This window comes from Lolium perenne, chromosome 1, assembly GCF_019359855.2.
Source record: "Lolium perenne isolate Kyuss_39 chromosome 1, Kyuss_2.0, whole genome shotgun sequence".
In the NCBI taxonomy this organism is placed as follows: domain Eukaryota; kingdom Viridiplantae; phylum Streptophyta; class Magnoliopsida; order Poales; family Poaceae; genus Lolium; species Lolium perenne.
The window spans coordinates 40,419,512-40,443,492 of record NC_067244.2 but is presented as its reverse complement, the minus strand read 5'-3'; the positions used below and the strand labels follow the sequence as shown (position 1 = coordinate 40,443,492).

Genomic DNA, 23,981 nt, shown 5'->3' with positions numbered 1-23,981 from the left:
TATACTTTCCTTCCTTTCGCAAACAATGCGTCCAATATCAGCTAGAGCCTGGCATGGACAGTATGGAGCAGTGACGAAATCGTCAGCAGCACTCAAAACTCGATCCGTAATCACCAGTATCAATGGTGGGACTAGCATATGTATCCGTGCGTTGCTATGGTTGGTTTTTCTTTAATTTTTTTATGACACTTGCAATTTAACTACACGATTTAATATTTGATTTACTGCACCATAGAAGTCGCTTTCTTTTCAGCTCGCGAGTCGTGACAAAAGGTACAGCGTGTCACTTTACTAAAAAGAACTACTAGTATATGGTGTTACGGGCATGTATTTGCACATCTGGCACTTCACGATGGAAGAAAACAAGGTAGTACTCATGTCAACAAAAAAACAAGGTAGTACTCCAAGCTCGACGGAATGCAAGGAAACAAAATACCGCTACCACAGAACGATATACTCCCTCCGATCCATATTATTTGCTACTAAGATGAATGTATCTACAATTAAAATATGTCTAGATATATCTATATTAGTGTCAAATAATATGAATCGGAGGGAGTAGGAGACCAGCTTGGAGCCCGGGACTCGCAATTCCAGCATCATAGGAGAACAGCTTGCAGCATGTTGTGGCACCCGGAACTCGCAATTCTGGCATCAAGCAGTGATGAAATGCCAGCAGCACTCAACACTCATCCATAATCACCAGTTTCAATGGGATTATATCCATCCATAGCTTGACCAACTACCTTGATTCAGATTTCTTTATCAGTCTTGGTTGTCCTTTATGTTTCCAGATTGTTTCCTTGTGGCAACGTTAAGGTTTCACCGCCGGTGGTCACAAGAGTGATGTGAGGAGCTTGGGAGAAATTTAAATGACACAATATAGCCTATCTGTTGACTTAGTGCGAAGTAGCTCTACTGAATTAGCGCAAAATGACAATAGGTACAGAAACCAACAACAGAAGTGTTGGCCGTCGTAGGTATTGAAGCAACAAAATAGAAAATGTCTCAACAAATAATATCACCAGGCCAAGCTTACACAACATATGCAGGAAAAGAAAAAAAAACTGACCTATGGAGAAAGGAATCCCTGATCAATGCACGCATTAGCTTTCGCTGGTGTCAAACAAAGCCAACAAGAAAAAGAAAAAGGTTGAAGATGTTATCGTCACGCCAATAATGCCACCGAGATACCACTCAAAACTGAAAAGTTGTTCTTCTGACTTGTCTGTCAACCCTGACTCTTCCTAGCATCGCGTATATGGAACATAAGCTGCGGACACAGTGACCAGCAATGAGGAGAAGATTCATTTTATGAAGTTAAACAATTTTTAAGTAGCAGATAATCACCTTGACGCCCACATAGAATGTGGCAAATATAATGGCAAGGGCAGGCAGGGCTGTGGCATTGAAACGTGGTATTAGCTACAGATTTTGTGCATATTTTAATCACTGAAATTTTTAGTCGAAGTGATGGATGTGAATATGCAACTCACCGTCCTTCTGGAGCATCTGCGACATCACAACTTTTATGCCCGATGGCCCTACGACATAGCCGACAAGGTTTGCCACCTAAATGCATTAAACAAGTCAGGAGCAGCACTTAGATTACAACCAAGAAGGTATGCAGCTGACAAATCTAGTGTGCAAATCATAATTTCTGCACGTGTGAAGTTTGTGGAGAAAATCAGGACTAATTAACATCAAATATGTAAAAGAGAGGAGTACCATAAGACAGCTGATTGTCACAGCGCCACCAATAGCACCTAACTCACGATGAATGAACCGCCCAAGGGCACTTTTTGCCTGCAGAAAAATCATTTTGGATTTATTACTTGCAAACAATGCAAAATTGAAGTGCCTAGCAAGAATGCTGAAAGATCTATGCGTGCAAGGAAGAACAAAGAGACGGGCTTGAAACATCTAGATGAAGGAATTGAAAGCACATATTGTTAGCAGATACCTACACGTTGGCTTTGTTTTTTGGATATTCAAATTGTAAGTCTTTCTTAACTTCAGATTTAAGGAGTGGATGACTTTCTAAACAACAAAAGTAACTTGATAAAGTAAAGCTAAATTTAGTCAGCATCCAAGCTGTTCCAAAAATTGAAACTTGGTAACAAGTAGATGAACTGCAAAAGCAGCTAATAATAACCTTCGGATTACCTGGAAGTTGTTGGATAAGGACTTGATCAGTATTTCAGGGACAAAAAATAAGCATGTTAACCACGCCCATGAAATAAGTTTCCTGTTCAAAAGAAGCAACCAAAGGGTCAGTGTAAGTCACACAAGCTCACAACTTCGATGTTTAAAAGACTTGAGGAGATTGTTCGAAGGTACCATTCCAGGTCATGCCAGACTGCTACGAATGTGAATACAACCCAAATACTAAGTAGTTTTCTTCGAGACCCACCAAGAGGTATGTACAAGTACCTGAAACAGGAGATAGATAAAAGAAAGTTACACTTCAGGATTAATCATTGCCTGTGTATTGACTGCAAATGCACCTCTGCATATTACTCTAGAGCTCCATGCATGGGCCATGGGGTTCAATAATCATGTGACTGGGCCCAAACTATATCTGAACTGTTCAGTCAAGTAGTAAAGATTCTTTAATCTATTTACATCCCATCCCATTACAATATGTGTACAAAAGTGCAGATGCTATGAATAAGAAACTAAACTCTGAAAAGATACACGGTACCATAATACTTAAGCCCCCTAGTTGTACACAGACCTGACCAGCCATCTGTTAAAAGAAGCATGCCAGCTTTTCCAGAAGCTCTCGAGGTCATGACAATTATTTATGCACCTAGGCATGTTTTCAGGTGTCTCAACTCCTGCTACCTGCAATAAAATGCTAAGGTTAAATCCTTCTTTGTTACATCACTTGAATTTTCAGCACAAAAAAAAAACATTTGTCAAGCAAAAAGGACACAGAGAAGTCATCTTAGCACAACATACAACAAACTGGAAGTTAGCACTCCCAAGACGAAATATGCAAGTCTGCGCAATGGATTAACGGAGGATGTTTTCAATGTTTGTCTTACCAGTGACCAGAACCTGAAGTAGCGCCAAATAAGGAAGAATTTTAACCACATAAAGTTCAACACCTGCATAGGAGCTACGGTGTGTTAGATAAGAAATATAGACATCGGAAATGGTGCATGTGACTAATGAGGTAATCAAGTGTGTCACAACACATGCAGAAATCTTTGAAAATGCAAATTCAATGTTGCTACATCTATTCAGATTACAACAATTGAAATGCTATTCCAGATTCAAGCAAAGGGTCTAGAAAGGCCCAGCCTGGAAAAGCAAGGGTGTATCATGAAAGACAAGCCTCAGAAGGGCACACCCAAACCCAAAACCCCCATTTCTTCTTAATACAGACAATGAACTTTATTTAAATAAATATTTTACTTTGCCGGCATGTTCACACCTCTGGTTGAGCCTGCAGCCCAGAACAATCACACTGGCCTCGTCTGCCTATGAACAGTCAGAGGTTCGTAGCAAATGGAAACTATGGACTACACAGGCCACTCAATTAAAAATAAATTCACTAAAAACAGAAACAGTAAGCATAAGTAAAAAATATCAAATGCTGCATGCTCACCCTAAGTGAATACTGATGAATATTAACTGCAATGCACATAATCTTACCCCATAGCTAATGATAAAGATCTCAAACGGTGTCAGCTGCCGCCATAATCGGCTGTCATCAGAGCATTTAACTCAAATTTCAGAATTTCTATAGTGGTAATCATAAGAAGGGATTAATCGTAATGTATAAACAGAAGTACCTGACTACAAAGGCGTTGTAGTGGAAAAAGTGTGTCATGGCTTCCATCAGAAGGAAATTTAGGATCCACCTCAGCCCATAAATACATATCTGCCCAACTGAGTAGTTTTTCTGAGGTACATCTAACTGCAAGGTCGCTACATAAACAACCCGTTAGTATATATAACTGGAGATTTCTGAAGTAGCGTCTTTTATGGAGTACTGCAACACAGTTTCTAATGTCACGCAGTACAATCTTGAAATTAGTTACTGTTGTGTACGGGAGCATATGGCCCTACTATGGAAGCTCCCAATTATATGGGACAAGATCCTATTCTGGTTTAAGGAGTTCATCATTCAAAATTATGACGATATCTTTTAGCTTGGGCGTTAAGCCAATTTGATATAAGATCTAGGATTGGACTATTGAGGAATAAAACCAAGCGAGAAATAGAAGGATATGCTTCTATCTTGCCTCTGGGGCAAGGCCCTTTACCTACCTCTCCCTAAACCCTAGTATGCAACACTTGGAATCGGAGTTGAAATATATTTCTCAAAACAAAAACAAAGAGAGCTGAACTCAGTTATAGACTGGGGAAAGGCAGATTCACACTTCATCCAACTCTGAACTGCAGAGGAGGGCATGGTAGCTGAGACCAGATGGAGCCTGCAGATTGATGCAGAGATGCCAAAGGATCTTCAGTCATTGTCACAATCAAAGGCTTAGGGCCTTATATTAACTGGAGGTATTAATCCCACCATCCTCTATTCTCTGGCAAAATGAGTGCTTTCCTTATGCAGTTTAACTTTCCTTGAACCAAATAAATACTGCTCTTGGATTTGGCTCTTTGATGTTATCCTTTCTTGGATAAATAAATACTTCAGGTTCATTTGTAATATTACAGAATTCAAAGAGTATGTATAAACAGCATACTTTCCTTTCCTTCATAAATTATTTTGGTGTAAATGGATACACATATGGCATGCATGTAACAAATTATGTGAATTATGTATGGCTTCCACATGACCACACCATACATTTTCAGAGTTTTCTTTACAACTATAGAAAGTGATTCGTTATATTACTTCTACCTGTTAGAAAGTACCAATTTTTAGTGGTCCTTTATTTATTTTTATCCAGTTGCAGCACATGGGCATTTTTCCTAGTTCACTCAAAAAAGCACTTAGTTTGCTATTTTCAGCTTTTAAAATTTAAATGAGACAAAGCAGCTACAATAGAAAATTACTACCTAGAGAAAAGACCAACCTGAGCTGCAAATGCGTTGTAGCTTACAACAGGACCAGCAATATAGAGTGGAGCATATGTTAAGTAGCATAAATAAGTTAGGAATGTGTATTTGTCAACACTGAGCCCTTTCTCCTGCAACAACAATGTAAAATATTATCACCAGATACAAAGAATGAATATTTGCTCAATCTGCAATGCTGTCGCTTATAGGATATTCACAAAGGCTCGTGATTCAACACTGGCAATAATACGTAAAAAAGGAGAAAAAGATAGACACAAGTACTCAAGTAGTGATGAGACCTGCTTTATATGCATCGACCTGTAGCGAACAACAGGTCAGCCTCACATCAACAGAACGTTAACCATTCATTTATGGTTGGAAATTATCAACATCTCTAAGTTAAATTCCAAGTACCATTCTTTCATGTATCAACACCTAGTTTGCAGAGAAACTCAAGCAGTACAATCTTCCATATGTCCAAAATTAATATTGGCTCTCTTGTCTATCAGTGCCATACTACACACCACTTGGATAACAATAGCATAACTGGTACAAAATAAGCTGGAATACTGAAATACCTGCAAAGCAAGGTAGCATGTCTTGCCAGAATAACAAACTTCACATTTCTGCATGTGTTTCTGTACCAAGAGTGTTCATGTCAGCACAGTTCACTATTTGGCAGATAGTGTGCTGTGCAAATGGAAGATGATGGTATCCCAAGGATGTAATTATTATGTTCAATGTATAGTCAAAACAAAATAATGTTATTGGTTTGTAGCACAGAATATGTTTAAGAAAAACTCAACCAAGGGGCACTAGTATTTGTGCCATTTTTCATTATAAGATTCCCATGAGCACACCCACGGAGGCTAATCCTCGAATATGGGTGGCTTGGGCATGCACGTCTAGCCAACTGAGCAACACTCAGTTCTACAGTTTCAGCAATGAATCTCCTTTTACACTTTAAATAATCAGTTTTTTCGATTATTACAGTATAATGTACAGTTATATTCCGGTCCAGTATGATTGCTTTCCCAGTTATAACCTTCCTTGTCCCCCTTAAGCTTTGGTAGGTCTCGTACCTCTTTTCCATCTCCCCTCTTCTCTTATTCCATGTCAAATACAAGACATGTCTTTCCTTGTAGCAGGCCTTGGCAATTGGCGAAGGTTATTGGTGGATTGTTTCACTGATATAATATTGGTTCTACACTTACATTTTTCCCATGATAAAAGTGTCTTGTCATTTCAAGTGGAAAAGTTGGTCAGAGAGTTAAAGTAGGCAACTCAAGATCAAATTTCAGCAGTTGAAAACATCATCAAATACATCTTTGTATTTCACTGAAAACTAACATGCTCACTTCTGGTTACATTCTCAGAGTTACACCACCAAATACCTCTTCGCATTTCACCTGACAGCTCACAAGTTCACACTCTCAGAAGTGGATAAAAGGACAAGCTGGTTCTATCGGGTTTTAGTGTTAAAGTGCCCAGAAGACAATTTATGGGTTTGAGTTCGCAGTCAAAATTGGAGGTTATAGTCAAGAACTCACGTGTTCATGACATTAGCTTGATTTCAAATGCAAACTACTTAATAAATGTGTGAAAATCAGAAAACCCATGTTTCTAGCTATCTCTATGTATTTTAAAGCATCTGGTGTATGCAGCACTTAAATATGCATGATACAGAAGACGATATTAAGTTATCAGGGTACACTGTACCTTGTGATCAAAGTGAGGAGAACGAAGCGTCCAGCAGTAATCACATCCGAAGCTAATCATGCGTAATACAACTGTCACATGAAATAAAATATACATCAATAATTTAGATAGATTAGAAGACACACAAGAGGTACAAAATATCATGCATAAACAGTATGAACAAATAGATATGAAACTGTAGTGATATCCAGATAAAACCTACAACAACCTGAAAAGTGACACAGGATAATGTCAGCAGGACAATATTCTATAAGAAGGTAGTCAAGTTCTACTGCACTTGATCAGTTGATCCCACAAAAGCAAGCATAACGAAACAGTGTTCATTGACTTGACACAGGGAAGGAACCAAGCAGTTCAGTAACTTCAGTTTAGTGCCCCATCTGTTTGAAACTTTTAATGCAATCATACATAGTTAATGAGACTATTGGGTATCAGTTCGTACCAACTGAAAATATAATTTACCACAGTTCATGTTACAATAACTTGTGGGCTGCTAGTCAAATCTCGTGTCTCTAGATGAGATCTACATGCACTATTTCTCATTCTGTAGTTCTGCAATTCAAGACAAAAGATGCTCCCGAATGTTAAACCTTTTATGACATCCTAACAATCAACTGAGAGTAATCACACATTTCCATACAGTAAGCATCAACAGCTTTTATCAACAATTTTTCCAATCGAAGTAAAACCAAGTAATCAACACGACATGGAAATCATACCGAAATTGAAGCATATGTGCCATCGAAATGTACCCCGATAATTATCAAGAAAAGCCAGTTTTTGCCTATTCATATGAATATAAATATCATCAAAACCTAAATAAAAAAGAGATCTTACTAATTGAAAGTGTAAGATGCAGTACAGCTGCATCAAAAATCTCACCCGAACAACGAGAATGAATAACCTTCATATACTCGGTTAAGTATAAGCATAGCTAAGTTGCAGCTCCATATGAGGCCAGTGCAATACTTAAATCGAGCAAATAACTGCAAAACAAAACATTATAATTAACAATAAACGCTAATTTGAACATATAAGGAGATCGAATGAGCTATGCTTCACAAAGCAAACGGTAAATGGTGTTTCAAAATTTGTTAATTATCTTAGTTTAGTTCTTAGTCGATTCATCAGATAAGAATAAATCAAAATTATAACAGCAGAAAGAAAAAATCAATTCCGGCACTGTAGCCCACATGATCGATTCCAACTGATGGTGCCACTTACTGGTAGATGACATAGACTCACATATTAGATCATGCGTTAGCTTGGCTTTCTTTTCACCATGTTCTATCTCTGAACTACTCAGATATTAAATGGTGTAATTGCTCTTGGTGAATGGAACACGGATAATCAAGACAGCAGGTTTGCTCTTAAACACACACATCAGCAAAACAAGTACCGTGCCTAGCCAATTTTCCTAGAAAAAAGATGACCTGCTCCAAACAAATGGTTGCTTTTGACTGAACAATGATTCATAACAAGAATCTCAGCTACTGAACCGATTGAGAAAACTGCAGCCAGAACCATACTTGTGACGAAGTACGTCAGCACTGACCTTCACTATCGAGTAATTAATCCCTGCTATCGCGAGAATGAAGCCAACACTGTCACACAGGTAAATAAATCAGAATGACTATAAGGAAGTTAGAAAAAAACAGAATAGGAGGATCGGTCAGTCGCCTACCAAGCGCCATGTAGATAGCATAGATAGATCAGAGATAGTATTAGCCACACCAAAGAGGCCCCTCTGCCTTTCAAGCTGTACACGTAGCGCAGCCCATTCGCCAGGATCATGAACGCGCCCATTACGGCGGTGAGGATAGGTAAGTTTCCTCGGAAGTTCCTCCATTGTGCGTCAGACAGGTCCTGCGACATGGTAGCGGGGAATCAAACCGGTGGCTCTGAAATGTTGAGGTGAACTAGAAGACAGAGTGCAGAATTTACAGACATTCAGGCGGCCGGCGAGTGATCCTGCTCGTAGCCCGTAGAGCCGCCCGGAGTACTCTGGGTAAAAGAGAGAGTGTGATGCCGATCAGCACGGAGATGCTGATAGGGGGGGGGGGGGGGGGGGGGGAAGGTGTGGGGGAATGTTGGGGTACCTTGGGAGAGTTGGAGCGACTTCCAGATCATGAAGAGGTAGAACACCAGCGCGTAGGCGCACAGCACGGCGAGCTCCAGCCGCTTCCACGGGACGCCGCTCATCTCGCACCGGGAGCAACCGGCGAGCCGCGGGGATCAAAGGCGCGGGGCGAGCGGGCGGCGGGCGGCGGGCGGGAGCGACTTCAGAGGCGGCGCGGCGGCGCTGGCCGGCCCCGATGGTGGTCGCCGGCGGAGGAGATGCGAACTAGTGCTCGCCGTTTTCTTCTTCAATCTACTCCGGTCCAAAACCAACAGTCGCTGAAGCTAGGGAAGCGGGCTCTGCGTCCCTACTAGGCCCGTATTCCATACGGCCCATCTCCGCAGCCCGCGGGCTTTTCTGTGACATCAACAGTCACCGACGCGACCATATGACGGGCTCAGTGATTCCTATTTGACGCTCGTTGCACCCATTAGAGCATCTCCACTCGTCTCCGCTAACAGGCCCCCAGCGTGCCATTTTTTTTATCCGGACGCCGAAAAATGGCAGTCGCGCCACCGGTTCCTCGTTTTTCGCCGGATTTGGGCTTTCATCCATCCGGCGAGCCCACGCCAACCCCGGCCTACCGGGGAGCGCTCGGGGACTTCGGACGAAGCGAAAGCGCGCGAAACGCCGAGATATTTCTCCCGCGCTTTTCGCTTCGTCTTCGCCGCGGAGGTGGACCCGACCGGTCAGCGACACACGCATCGTCTTCCGCGCGTGCATCGTCTTCCGCGCGCACTAAAAGTCTGCCGCCGGTCAGCTCGCCGCGGACGCGTCGCATTCCACGCGTCATTTAATCGCCGGCACCGGCCGCGCCTATATACCCCGCTCCAGTCGCCGCGACGCGTATCCTCGCTTCACTCTCCCGATCCATGGCGTTCTACGATGAAGACGGCGCAGCCAACAACGGCTTCCCCCGTCGGTCGCTCCACGCGTGGGAGGGGCACCTCCTCCACCAGGCGGGGTACCCCTGCCCGCCGGATACGAGGCCTTGATACGTCTCCAACGTATCTATAATTTTTGATGTTCCATGCTTGTTTTATGACAATACCTACATGTTTTGCTCACACTTTATGATGATTTTATGCGTTTTCTGGCACTAACCTATTAGCGAGATGCCGAAGAGCCAGTTGATGTTTTCTGCTGTTTTTGGTTTCAGAAATTCTACAAAGGAAATATTCTCGGAATCGGACGAAATCAACGCCCAATATTTTATTTTTTCCGGAAGCTTCCAGAGCACCGAAGAGGGGCCAGAGGGGAGCCAGGGGGCCCCACCCCACAAGGCGGCGCGGCCAAGGGGGGGGGCGCGCCCCCCTACTGTGTGGGACCCCCAGGACCCCTCCGACTCCGCCTCTTCGCCTATTTAAGCCCTGGTGACCTAAAATTTCGAGACGAATAAGCCACGATACGAGAAAAGTTCCAGAGCCGCCGCCATCGCGAAGCCAAGATTCGGGGGACAGAAGTCTCTGTTCCGGCACGCCGCTGGGACGGGGAATTGCCCCCGGAAGGCATCTCCATCGACACCACCGCCATCTTCATCACCGCTGCTATCTCCCATGATGAGGAGGGAGTAGTTCTCCCTCGAGGCTAAGGGCTGTACCGGTAGCTATGTGGTTCATCTCTCTCATGTACTTCAATACAATGATCTCATGAGCTGCCTTACATGATTGAGATCCATATGATGAGTTTTGTATCACTATTAATCTATGTGCTACTCTAGTGATGTTATTAAAGTACTTTATTCCTCCTCCATGATGTAATGTTGACAGTGTGTGCATCATGTAGTACTTGGCATAGGTTATGATTGTAATCTCTTGTAGATTATGGAGTTAACTATTACTATGATAGTATTGATGCGATCTATTCCCCCTTTCATAGCCTGACGGTGACAGTGTGCATGCTATGTTAGTACTCGGTATAATTGCAATGGTCTATTATGCACTCTAAGGTTACTTAAATATGAACACCGGATGTTGTGGAGCTTGTTAACTCCGGCTTGAGGGAGCTCTTGTAGCCCTACACAATGAATGGTGTTTGTCATCCAACAAGAGAGTGTAGAGAAAGTGGCATTTATCTATTCAGTTATGTGATCAATGTTGAGAGTGTCCACTAGTGAAAGTATGATCCCTAGGCCTTGTTTCCAAACATCGAAACACCGTTTATTTACTGTTCCACTGCATGTTTACTCGCTTCCATATTTATTTCAGATTGCTATTACCACTCATATTCATCCATATCACTTGTATTTCACTATCTCTTCGCCGAACTAGTGCACCTATACATCTGACAAGTGTATTAGGTGTGTTGGGGACACAAGAGACTTCTTGTATCGTAATTGCAGGGTTGCTTGAGAGGGATATCTTTGACCTCTACATCCCTGAGTTCGATAAACCTTGGGTGATTCATTTAAGGGAAAACTTGCTGCTGTTCTACAAACCTCTGCTCTTGGAGGCCCAACACTGTCTACAAGTAGGTATGTAAACGGATCGGATTGGATCGGATATTGCTATTACCATATTCTTTACCATATTTTTGTAACAGATCAGAGCGAATAATTGTCGGATGCGGATTATATTGGATTACGGATATGGAGCGGATTCAGAGCGGACACGGATTGACATGGATTATTAAGCAAATATACGCATAAAAATAGAAGTATACTTTTTTATGTAAAATATGTTCGTAATTATAGACATTCGCTAAATGTGCACACTTGTTCATACAACAAACCAACTTGCATGCTAATAGCATACATAGTTTGGCCGATGAACTAACTATATTGTCTGAATATTTAGGATTGTGCTAATTTTATCGGATAATCCTCTTTGGGGACATCGGATAATCCGCAATAATTGACGGATAATCCGTATCCGTCGGATAGTATCAATACCATATCCGCTACCGTATCCGCCGGATATTCGCTTGACCACTATCCACATCTGCATCCATATCCGGCGGATTTCTAAAAATGCATACCATATTCTTAAAAACGGATGCGGATTCGGAGCGGACATTATCCGTACCATTTACACCCCTAGCCACAAGGTTGGAAGGGCATGGCTAGTGGATGGGTGACGCATACGTCAGCCCGCCGGCATGGTTAGCCCTCATTGCATTTGAGGCTGTATGGATTGGATCAAGATAATGTTTTCTTTTCTTAATTTCAGGTTTCTGCTTCAGCAGATTTTATCTTTCTATGCACTCAATAGCACCGACCCCCCCCCCCGGTCGAGTAGAATGACTTTTCATTTTGTTTTCATAATTTCATGAGACACTTTTAATACTCCATATTTCTTCGTGCACTTTCGGGTGCCTTTAGATATGATACGTGACGCATGAACTATGAGCATGGTGCGGTGAGGTGGAAAAGAAGCCAGCAGTAGACAGCAAGCTATTTTCTGGCGCCATTGCCGGGGAACGAAGAAAAGCTACACCACAGAGATTTCTACCTCCCACGTCAACCACGCGCCAGTTGTGGACAGCAAGCTATTTTCTGGCGCCGTTGCCGGGGAGGTAAGGTAAAAGGTATTCACATCCTCCGACTACTAAGCTATTTCCTAGCACTGTTGCCGGTGTGTGAGTGCTCGAAGCTATTTCATTTAGATCCTGCAATTGCATCTTTTTGTTTCTTGTTTTTCACTAGTTAGGCATAATGGAAAATAACAGTGAGCTTTTTAATCTATTTTCTGAGTTAAGTCATGGATTGTTTGATGCGAAAATTAAAAAATCTATTGAACCTTATTTGCATGCTAGTAGCAATGATATTAGTATGAACGCTTTGAACACCATTGTTGCTAATGCTATGGAAAATTCTAATCTTGGGGAAGCCGGTTTTGATGAGCATGATATTTTTAGTCCCCCAAGCATGGAGGAGAAAATTTACTTTGGTGATACTTTACCTCCTATATATGATGATTGCAATGATGACTATCATATTTTCAGTCCACCTACTATTGAGGAGAAAATTAATTATGATTATATTATGCCTCCTATATTTGATGATTATGGTGATAATGATAGCTACTTTGTTGAATTTGCTCCCACTACAATTAATAAGAATGACTATGCTTATGTTGGGAGTAGTAATTATTTCATGCATGAGACTCATGATAAGAATGCTTTATGTGATAGTTATATTGTTGAGTTTGCTCATGATGCTACTGAAAGTTATTATGAGAGAGGGAAACATGGTTATATGCATCTTAATAATATTAAGTTTCCCCTCTTTATGTTGAGAATCTTGAAGTTACTCGTGTTTTATCTTCCTATGCTTGTCACTTTGTTCTTCTTGAATTTATTTGTGTACAAGATTCCTTTTCATAGGAAGTGGGTTAGACTTAAATGTGTTTTGAATTTGCTTTTTGATGCTCTCTTTTGGTTCAACTACTATTTCTTGCGAGTGCATCATTAAAATTACTGAGCCCATCTTAATGGCTATAAAGAAAGCACTTCTTGGGAGATAACCCATGTTTTTATTTTGCTACTGTTTTGTTGTGTCTTGGAAGTTGTTACTACTGTAGCAACCTCTCCTTATCTTTATTTTATTGCATTGTTGTGCCAAGTAAAGTCTTTGATAGTAAAGATGATACTAGATTTGGATTACTGCGCAGAAACAGATTTCTTGCTGTCACGAATTTGGGCAGGGTTCTCTGTAGGTAACTCAGAAAAATCTACCAATTTACGTGCGTGATCCTCAAATATGTACGCAACTTTCATTCAATTTGAGCATTTTCATCTGATCAAGTTAAGTGCCCCAGAAAAATTCGTCTTTACGGACTGTTCCGTTTTGATAGATTCTGCCTTTTATTTCGCATTGCCTCTTTTGCTGTGTTGAATGGATTTCTTTGTTCCATTAACTTCCAGTAGCTTTGTGCAATGTCCAGAAGTGTTAAGAATGATTGTGTCACCTCTGAACATGTGAATTTTTGATTATGCACTAACCCTCTAATGAGTTTGTTTTGAGTTTGGTGTGGAGGAAGTTATCAAGGATCAAGAGAGGAGGATGATACAATATGATCAAGAAGAGTGAAAAGTCTAAGCTTGGGGATGCCCTCGTGGTTCATCCCTGCATATTTCAAGAAGACTCAAGCATCTAAGCTTGGGGATGCCCAAGGCATCCCCTTCTTCATCGACATATCAGGTCACCTCTAGTGAAACTATATTTTTATTCCGTCACATCTTATGTGCTTTACTTGGAGCGTCTTTATGTTTTTGTTTTTGTTTGTTTGAATAAAATTGGATCCTAGCATTCATTGTGTGGGAGAGAGACACGCTCCGATGTTGCATATGAACACATATGTTTTTAGCTTTATTCTTAATGTTCATGGCGAAGGTTGAAACTGCTTCGTTAATTGTTATATGGTTGGAAACGGAAAATGCTACATGTGGTAATTGGTATAATGTCTTGAATAAGTTGATACTTGGCAATTGTTGTGCTCATATAGATCATGTTTAAGCTCTTGCATCATGTACTTTGCACCTATTAATGAAGAAATACCGTAGAGCTTGTTGAAATTTGGTTTGCATGATTGGTCTCTCTAAAGTCTAGATATTTTCTGGTGAGGTGTTTGAACAACAAGGAAGACAGTGTAGAGTCTTATAATGCTTGCAATATGTTCTTATGTAAGTTTTGCTGTACCGGTTCATACTTGTGTTTGCTTCAAACAACCTTGCTAGCCTAAGCCTTGTATTGAGAGGGAATTCTTCTCGTGCATCCAAATCCTTGAGCCAAAAACTATGCCATTTGTGTCCACCATACCTACCTACCACATGGTATTTCTCTGCCAATCCAAAGTAAATTGCTTGAGTGCTACCTTTAAAATTTCATTCCTTTGTCTTTGCAATATATAGCTCATGGGAAAAATAGCTTAAAAACTATTGTGGTATTGAATATGTACTTATGTATCTTATTTCTTAATAAGTTGCTTGTTGAGCGGTAACCATGTTCCTGGGGACGCCATCAACTATTTCACCTTTGTTGAATATTATGTGAGTTGCTATGCATGTTCGTCTTGTCTGAAGTAAGGGTGATTTATCATGAGTTGAATGGTTTGAGTATGCATATTGTTAGAGAAGAACATTGGGCCGCTAACTAAAGCCATGATCCATGGTGGAAGTTTCAGTTTGGACAAAAATCCTCAATCTCTTATGAGAATATTATCGGTTGTTGAATGCTTATGCACTAAAGAGGAGTCCATTATTTGTTGTCTATGTTGTCCCGGTATGGATGTCTAAGTTGAGAATAATCAAAAGCGAGAAATCCAATGCGAGCTTTCTCCTTAGACCTTTGTACAGGCGGCATAGAGGTACCCCTTTGTGACACTTGGTTAAAACATATGTTATGCAATGATAATCCATGTAAATCCAAGCTAATTAGGACAAGGTGCGGGCACTATTGGTAATCTATGCATGAGGCTTGCAACTTATAGGATGTCTTATACATAACATATATTCTTTATTACTACCGTTGACAAAATTGTTTCTTGTTTTCAAAATAAAAGCTCTAGCACAAATATAGCAATCCATGCTTCCCTTTGCGAAGGGCCTATTCTTCTACTTTTATGTTGAGTCAGTTTACCTACTTCCTTCCATCTTAGAAGCAAACACTTGTGTTAACTGTGCATTGATTCTTACATACTTACTTATTTCTGGAGTGACATGCCGTCATAACCTTGATCATACTATTGTAAGCACATGTAATGAATGCAGCGATCAAAGCAATGGTAATACAATGAGTAAACAAATGAATCATATAGCAAAGACTTTTCATGAATAGTACTTTCAAGACAAGCATCAATAAGTCTTGCATAAGAGTTAACTCATAAAGCAACAATTTCAAAGTAAAGGTATTGAAGCAACACAAAGGAAGATTAAGTTTCAGCGGTTGCTTTCAACTTATAACATGTATATCTCATGGATATTGTCAACATAAAGTAATATAACAAGTGCAATATGCAAGTATGTAGGAATCAATGCACAATTCACACAAGTGTTTGCTTCTTGAGATGGAAGGAAATAGGTAAACTGACTCAACATAAAAGTAAAAGAAATGCCCTTCGCAGAGGGAAGCATCGATTGATATATTTGTGCTAGAGCTTTGATTTTGAAAACATAAAGAGAGCATAAAAGTAAAGTTTTGAGAGGTGTTTGTTGTTGTCAACGAATGGTAGTGGGCACTCTAACCCCCTTGCCAGACAAACCTTCAAAGAGCGGCTCCCATTTTATTTTATTTTTGGGTGGCACTCCTTCCAACCTTTGCTTTCACAAACCATGGCTAACCGAATCCTCGGGTGCCTGCCAACAATCTCATACCATGAAGGAGTGCCTTTTTATTTTAGTTTTATTATGATGACACTCCTCCCCACCTTTGTTTTCTCAAGCCATGGCTAACCGAATCCTCGGGTGCCGTCCATCAATCACATACCATGGAGGAGTGTCTATTTTTGTAACATTATGATGGTTAATTAACTTGGGACTGGGAATCCCATTGCCAGCTCTTTTTGTAAATTTATTGGATAAGCGGATGAAGCCACTAGTGACATAGGCATCCCAAATGGGCTTGCCGAAGATAGTACCCGGGGTTTACTGAAGGCCCACTACCCGAAGAATAAGAGGATTCGAGAGCCCAAGATGTATTTAAGGAAAGATAGAGTTGTAATAGGAAGTGTTATTTTGTAATCTGGCGGGATGAGTTAGAAACCGTCCCGGACTCTGTAATTTGTACTACACGAATCCCTCGGCTCCACCTCCTATATAAAGGGGGAGTCGAGGGACGAGGAGATCATGGAATCATTATCTGCAAACCCTAATTTTCATAATCGTCGAGTACTTTTCGGCTGAAACCTTCGAGATCTACTTGCCCTCTACTTCTAACTAAACCCTAGCCTACAATCCATAGGCATTGACAAGTTGATACCTTGTCAATTGGCGCCGTCTGTGGGAATTAGAGGCGTAAGGATCTGATCTCGATGGCACGTTCAAGATCTTCGACATCATCAACTGCAAGCAACACAATGGATCGAGGTAAACAGATCGCTGCTGGTCTTGTCGATTTTGTTCCTCACCCACCCTCCCGTTTGGATGCATATGCGTATCTGGCGGAGCCCATGGAGATGACGTTCGGAAGGTTTCACTTTCGCGTCGAGAAGGAAGGATCGTATCGTGTCGAGGTTCCGATTTCGTCGGGATCGTCGAAGGTCGATTCTGATTTTTCAAGCTATGCGTCGTCAACCGAGTCAGGAGAAGAAGAAACTTCGGCGACACGCTACATCAGCACCGAGAACAAGAGAGAAACTCGCCAAGATCTTCAACGACATGTCGTTTGAGTCATCTCATGGACTCATATATAAGCGATGGCTCAAGCGATGTCGACAGCTATGACTTCATCGACAAATCTATCACAGTGGGCAAGGTCTTCATCAATCTAAACGATGATGCCACCAAACCCAACATAGATCTGAGTACAAAGTATCATCAGATTTATGCCATTGAAGATCAAGAGGAAACATCCGAGGCTTTCGACGATCTCTGGGAAATCCATACGTCGATCCCTCCAATCTGCGACAAGGCCTGGGCAATAAATACGTCGGGCCGCAGGCGCGAGATAGAGTCCAACTTTCACAAACAGCGTGGGACAGAGCCGCGAGAGCTATGAACGGTGCAGAACCAATGGCTACCACGGCCACACCGGAGGAATTGCAAGCATATCAATATAGGCTCGCACGAGCTGCGAGGGAATTGGAAAAGCAGACAATTGAGTTGAACAGAGAAAGGAAGCAGCCTTCGCATCCAAAGCAGAGAAGGGCGTATCTCGAGTCGACAATCTAGAACTTCGGGTGATAGCCACAGGAGGCTCGGAACAGAGGAAGATCAAGGTTACAACACATACCCGAAGCAAAGAGAGCACTTGGTTCAAAACCTCGACATGTCCTTTATGTCGATAGACACAAGAGGAAACATTATCCCTAAGACACGGAAGCTGGGTATATGGCGACACAAGCTTTTATCCTCGCGTCTAAACCACCTCCGGGTGATCCAAGGGAAACACTATACAATATGGCGATAGCAGGAGTTGGAGCTATGGGGACAGCGTTCGTTTCAACGCCTCCCAAAGGAACGACAAGGCAAAATAGTCCACGACCTGCAGCGGCAACGGCGGCCCCGAAGGACCAAGTGGAGCAAGAGATACGGCAGCACAAGCAAGAGTCGACGAGCACGACAAAGCGAAGGGATCATCGGCAATCTCCGGAGCTTAACGACGAAGATATGTGCGGCTTGCCATGCTTCACGAGGAGAGTCCGAAAACTCGAGTCCCTTCAGATTCAAGCTACCCGACAATTTCAAAAAGTTCGACGGCCTTCAAGATCCAGAGGATTGGCTAGTCGACTATCCTGGAGACAGTGAAGCTCACGGGAGGAACCAGGGCAACAGCCATGCAAAGCATTCAGGTGCATTTGAGTGGAGCCGCACGATCGTGGATAAAGAAACTCACTCCGGGATCTATCGACGGTTGGGAAAGTTTCGAGGACGTGTTCGTCAAGAACTTCAGATCCACGTGCAAAAAACCTGCGTCGTTAGAGGAGTTGAGAGCATGTCGACAAAAGCCGGATGAGTCAATGAGAAAATACATCCAAAGATGGAATATCATCAAAAACTCGGCAGAAAATATATCCGACGAGAGAGCAATAGATGCGTTTGTTGCAGAATCAGGCGTGGAGATTTTGTCGAGGACTTGGGGAGAACCAATCCAAGAACAAGATTCTGCGTTAATGGAGATAGCAAACAAATGGGCAGATGGAGAAGATGCTGTCTATAACAAACGACACAAAGTCGCGAGAAGAGGACCGGCGAAACTATCAACCAAGCCGACGGTTTCCTCGGCGATGCAGAATTACGACGCTCCAGACAAATCTCGGCAGGTTTCGAACAAATACGGGAGGAAACAACAGAGATGATTATCGAGAAGCGATGAACAGCGAAGCGACAACGGGGATGATTCTCGCAACAACGGACAAAATAGCGGGCCCAGGTTCCCAAGGCCTTTCATGTCCCCTGAAGAGATGATGAACGGGCCGTGTCGGATGCACTTTTTCATTGACAACAACGGTAAAAGACAGTCGGGGCACTTGCGTAAAGGCGTCGAAATTTTCGAGCAATGCTAAGGCATGCAGAGCACGCTAATGCTCGAGCGACACGAGAGAAATCCTCGGGAACCCGGGAGCGAGATCCACCTGCCACCACCTCCCGCAATCACTGAGACGACAATCGACATCAGCTCAGAATAGCAAAGCGACTCCCACCACCACCTTACGTTGATCCCAATTCTCATGGAGCGGTGTCGATGATTCGAAGGCAAGACCATCAAATAGAGCTCGTAAAGTAATCTCACGACAAGTGTTTATGGCGAGAAAAAATGCCTCCACCAACTGTCGAGTATCTTAATTGGTCGGGGCAAGATATTGGGTTCACCATAGCGGATCATCCGCAACAAGTTCCTCGACCGTGGCAGTCAGCACTTATTCTACCAGCGGTTATTGCGGGGTTTGACGTCTCTCGAGTGTTCATAGACGGCGGCAAGCTTAAACCTCATGTATGCAGATACATTGAGGAAGATGAACATATCCTTAGCGAACCTGAAGCCAACGTACACAAGGTTCCACGGTATCACACCAGAGAAGCCAAATTATCCAGGAAAAATCAACCTCGACGTTCAGTTTGGAACCCGAGAGAATTATAGAATCGAGAGGCTGGAATTTGAAGTCGTAGATTTTCCGTCGCAGTACCACGCTTTGTTGGGACGACCAGCATACGCTAGATTTATGGCGGTGCCACATTACACATACCTGTTGTGGAGGCTACCTGGACCAAGGGGACCAATCACGATCAAAGGAAGCTTCGCTTTAGCCGATAAATGCGACAAGGATTTTCATCGGCTATCGTAAGTTTCGGGATGCAAGCTGAGTATTTGGCGTCAAAAAGCATGACCGACTACGACGTCGTCGGACGTTGGAAGGCCAAATAAAGAGTCAACTTTCAATACCGAGAAAAATTCTAAGGAGGTGCAAATCCACCCGACAGACCCGAAAAAAACGACATCCATTGCAACAAATATGGATATCGCATAGGAAAGCGCGCTCGTCAAGTTCCTCCGTGAGAACTGGAAAATCTTTGCATGGTGTCCAGTGACATGCCAGAGTACCTGTGGAACTTGCCGAGCACCACCTAAACTTGGATCCAGTAGCAAGACCAATCAAACAACCTTTGCGGCGTTTTTCGGAACCAAACCGCAAAGCCATGCTATCCGAAATAAATCGACTCGAGGAGGCTGGTTTTATCAAAGAGATATCTACAGAAGCTACATGGGTAGCTAACCCAGTGATGGTACCGAAGAAACACACGGTAGTCCTTCGCATGTGCGTCGACTTTACGTGTCTCAATAAACATTGTCCTAAGGATCACTTTCCCCTCCCAAGGATCGATCAAATCATCGACTCCACGGCAGGCTGTGAACATCTTTCCTTTCTGGATGCATACTCTGGTTATAACCAGATCAGATTAAAAGAAGATGATGAAGCCAAAACAGCGTTTATTACACCTTACGGCGTGTTCTGCTACAAGACAATGCCCTTCGGTCTAAAAAATGCGGGAGCAACATATCAGAGGATGATGCAGAAGTGTTTAGCAACACAGATCGGGAAAAACGTGCAAGTATACATCGATGATGTCGTCATAACGTCAAAAAAGGGGGCAACGCTGATCGAGGATCTCAAAGAAACTTTTGACAACCTCGACAAATTCTGCCTAAAGTTGAACCCGACGAAGTGTTCTTTCGGTGTCCCAGCAGGAGAACTCCTGGGGTTCCTAGTCTCAGCAAGAGGGATTGAAGCAAATCCCGACAAAATACAAGCTATAGTAACAATGAGGAAGCCAACAAAGTTGAAAGAGATACAGCAGCTAATGGGCGAGTCGCAAACATTGAGCAGATTCGTCGCCAGGCTAGGAGAAAAAGCGTTACCATTTTACGCTTTGATAAAGCAAGGAGATAAATTCCAATGGAACGAAGAGGCCGATAGAGCCTTCGAGGATTTGAAACGCAAAATTTCGACACCACCAATTTTGGTGGCACCAAAGGAAAAGGAACCTCTCCTGCTGTATATTGCAGCCACACCTCAAGTGGTTAGCACGGTGCTAGTAGTCGAAGAGAAGAAGAAGGCAAAATCCATGGAGTGCGAGAGGCCAGTATACTTCGTGAGCGAAGTTACGTCGCCCTCAAAACAAAGGTACCCTCGGTACCAAAAGCTAGCATATGGAGTGTTCACAACAGCACGAAAATTGCGCCACTATTTTTCGCACATCCGATCATAGTGGTCAATGAAGCTCCCTTGTCAAATATACTAAACAATCCGAAGCTACGGGTCGTGTCTCCCTTTGGGGAATAGAACTTCCCCTCGGGACATCACGTATGAAAAAAGAAAAGCAATCAAGTCGCAAGTTTTGCCAGATTTCATCGCAGAGTGGATGGAGCTACAAAACACAGGACCTCCAGACTTGTCGAGAACCTGGACCATGAACTTTGATGGGTCCAAAAGACTAGAAGGGGCTGGCGCAGGAGTAGTGCTCATATCACCTGAAGGCGATAAGTTGAAGTACATCCTTCGGATGACGTTCCCTAACGCATCTAACAATGAAGCAGAATATGAGGCTCTCATACACGGGATGAAGATGGCGAAAGCCTGCGGTGCAACTCGACTAAAAATCTTTGGCGACTCACAACCGGTGGCTCGGCAAGTTATGAACCAATGTGACGCAGTCAATGATAGCATGATGGCATACAAGGAGGTGTACAACGAGCTCGAGAAGTTGTTCGATGGATGCGAAGTAAATCATATTAGTAGATTGAGCAACGACGAAGCCGACGTTCTTGCAAATATCGGATCGCAATGCCTTGCGGTCCCGCCAGGTGTATTCTGGGAAGAGATAACAGAGAGATCCACCAAATCAACAAAGTCAAAAAAGAAGGAGAAGAAACCCTCGGGGGCTACCAAGGAAGAGCAAGAGGAAGAAGAAGAAGAACAAGACCTGGTCATGGTGATACAGATACCATGGATGCGCACGTTCATATCATACATCCTCGTGAAAGAAATACCCGATGATCCCGGTCGAGGCAAGGCGAATAATTCGACGCTCCAAAGCCTTCACGGTAGTCAAAGGGGAATTATACAAGCGGAGTATTTCGGGCGTCCCGCAAAGGTGTGTCACACCCGAAGAAGGAAGAATAATTCGAAGGATGTACACGAAGGAATCTGTGGCCACCACGCAAGTAGTCGAGCTATTGCAGCCAAGGTTTTTCGGGCAGGATTCTCTTGGTTGACAGCAATCGAGGACGCTAAGGAAATAGTAAGAACTTGCGACGCGTGTCAAAGGTTTGCCGCAAAACCCCACTCTCCGGCAGCCAGAACTAGCACCAATACCATTGTCATGGCCCTTTGCCCAATGGGGACTTGATATGGTAGGCAAGTTACACAAATCCTGGCCAGGAGGAAAGGAGTATATGCTAGTAGCTGTCGACAAATTTACAAAGTGGATAGAAGCGAAGCCGATAAATTCACCAGAGGGAGCATCTGCATGAAAATTCGTAAAAGGCCTCGTCTTCAGATTTGGAGTACCCCACAGCATCGTCACAGACAATGGCGGTAACTTCACATCCAACGAATTCAAAGATTATTGCAAGGAAGTAGGTATCAAGCTGCACTTTGCATCGCTTGCACATCCTCAAACCAATGGGCAAGTCGAGAAAGCCAATGGCATCATTTGCAACGGCATCAAGAAACGCCTGTTAGGACCACTGGAAAAAGCTCGGCATACCTGGCCGTAAGAACTACCAAGTGTGTTGTGGAGCATCCGAACAACACCAAATACGGCGACACAGAGACCCCGTTTTTCTAGTCCATGGAGCAGAGGCGATCGCCAACGAAATAGAGCACGACTCCCCCGAGTCACCGAATATAATGAAGAAACTTCTACGGCAGCGTTGGAGGACGACATCGACGCACTCGACGGCTCGAGACGAAGTACTATCAAGGGTAACCAAATACCAACAGGACTTGAAAACTACCACGATCGACGTTTGCGGCCGACGTCTTTTCAGTGGGAGACCTAGTTCTTCGGCTCACGCAAAAAAGTCATGAAAAACTCGAGTCACCATGGCTTGGCCCTTACATCGTCACGAAGTAATCGGAGGAGGAGCATACGTAATAAAGGACAAGAAGACAGGGGTGGAGGAGCAAAACCCTTGGAACGTGGCGCAACTCGTGCGTTTCTATGCCTAGAGCTGAAATACGGTCCTTATGAAACTTCAATGTCTTGAAACGCCCGCGAGTTTTCAGACGCACTCTTTTCCTTTTTCGGGCACCGAGTGGGGCCGGGAAAGGTTTTTAATGAGGCGGGCTCGCGGTGCTGCAATATAATAAAGATAGTGTCAATATAACTTTTTCTTTATCGACATGCTCAAAGTCTCGAACCCGACAAATTTCAATATAGTTCGTCGAAAGAAAAAAGCATCGCCTTGGTATTAAAAATACCTCGTGAGTCAATCAAAATACAAAATAGTACTCAATAAAAACGCTCGGGGGCTGATATTCACCATAATGAATGCCTTGGTTCAAAAACCTCGCAACAACTAGCCACCGAAATACTCGGGGGCTAGTCAAATATAGAAATACGACGTTTGCTTCACAATATATAATCAAAGTCATAGGTTAAAAAGAAGAGTTATCTACAAAAGGAAAATACTTACTCCCGATGCGGTATGTCATCAAGGGTAATTCTGCCTTCTTCGGGAGCAGCGCCAAGAAAGTCAGCATAATGACCGTCGGCAAAAAGTCGGCATCCATCCGAAGAAGGTCTTCAATCATTTCCTCGGCTATAGGCGAAACCTTCGTGTTAATTCGGTCGACACCAACTCTTCGGCGCTTTACCTTCTCATGAACTTTCGCAACAACTTGATCGAGTCAAGTTTCGAGTGGCATATCGAAGCATGATAAGAGCAAATCTGGCGCCAGCCACCAGGTTGAGCTTTGACAAAATCATGGATCTTGTGAGCGTCCTTAAATTT

At 43.0% G+C, this 23,981-nt stretch overlaps 1 protein-coding gene across 1 annotated transcript; it reads right to left on the bottom strand.

Moving 5' to 3' along the window:
- Nucleotides 1–942: 942 nt before the first annotated feature.
- Nucleotides 943–9,129, bottom strand: LOC127347412 (membrane-bound O-acyltransferase gup1). Its single transcript, XM_051373605.1, has 19 exons — nucleotides 8,850–9,129; nucleotides 8,699–8,754; nucleotides 8,435–8,616; nucleotides 8,306–8,354; nucleotides 7,633–7,736; nucleotides 7,470–7,534; nucleotides 6,751–6,821; nucleotides 5,610–5,669; nucleotides 5,049–5,162; nucleotides 3,804–3,928; nucleotides 3,664–3,715; nucleotides 3,051–3,113; nucleotides 2,738–2,847; nucleotides 2,341–2,433; nucleotides 2,167–2,248; nucleotides 1,729–1,806; nucleotides 1,497–1,572; nucleotides 1,351–1,400; nucleotides 943–1,273 (listed from the first exon to the last, which is right to left on the bottom strand). Exons 1-19 carry the CDS (start codon nucleotides 8,950–8,952, stop codon nucleotides 1,232–1,234), a joined length of 1,575 nt encoding a protein of 524 aa, XP_051229565.1. The 5' UTR covers nucleotides 8,953–9,129; the 3' UTR covers nucleotides 943–1,231.
- Nucleotides 9,130–23,981: the final 14,852 nt, after the last annotated feature.

Coding starts and splice junctions, on each gene's coding strand:
- LOC127347412 (XM_051373605.1), bottom strand. CDS start 8,952: ATGAGCGGCGTCCCGTGGAAGCGGCTGGAGCTCGCCGTGCTGTGCGCC. Junction 7,737..8,305: donor TTAATTACTCGATAGTGAAG/GTCAGTGCTGAC, acceptor TTTGTTTTGCAG/TTATTTGCTCGATTTAAGTA. Junction 6,822..7,469: donor GCACATATGCTTCAATTTCG/GTATGATTTCCA, acceptor TTCATGTGACAG/TTGTATTACGCATGATTAGC.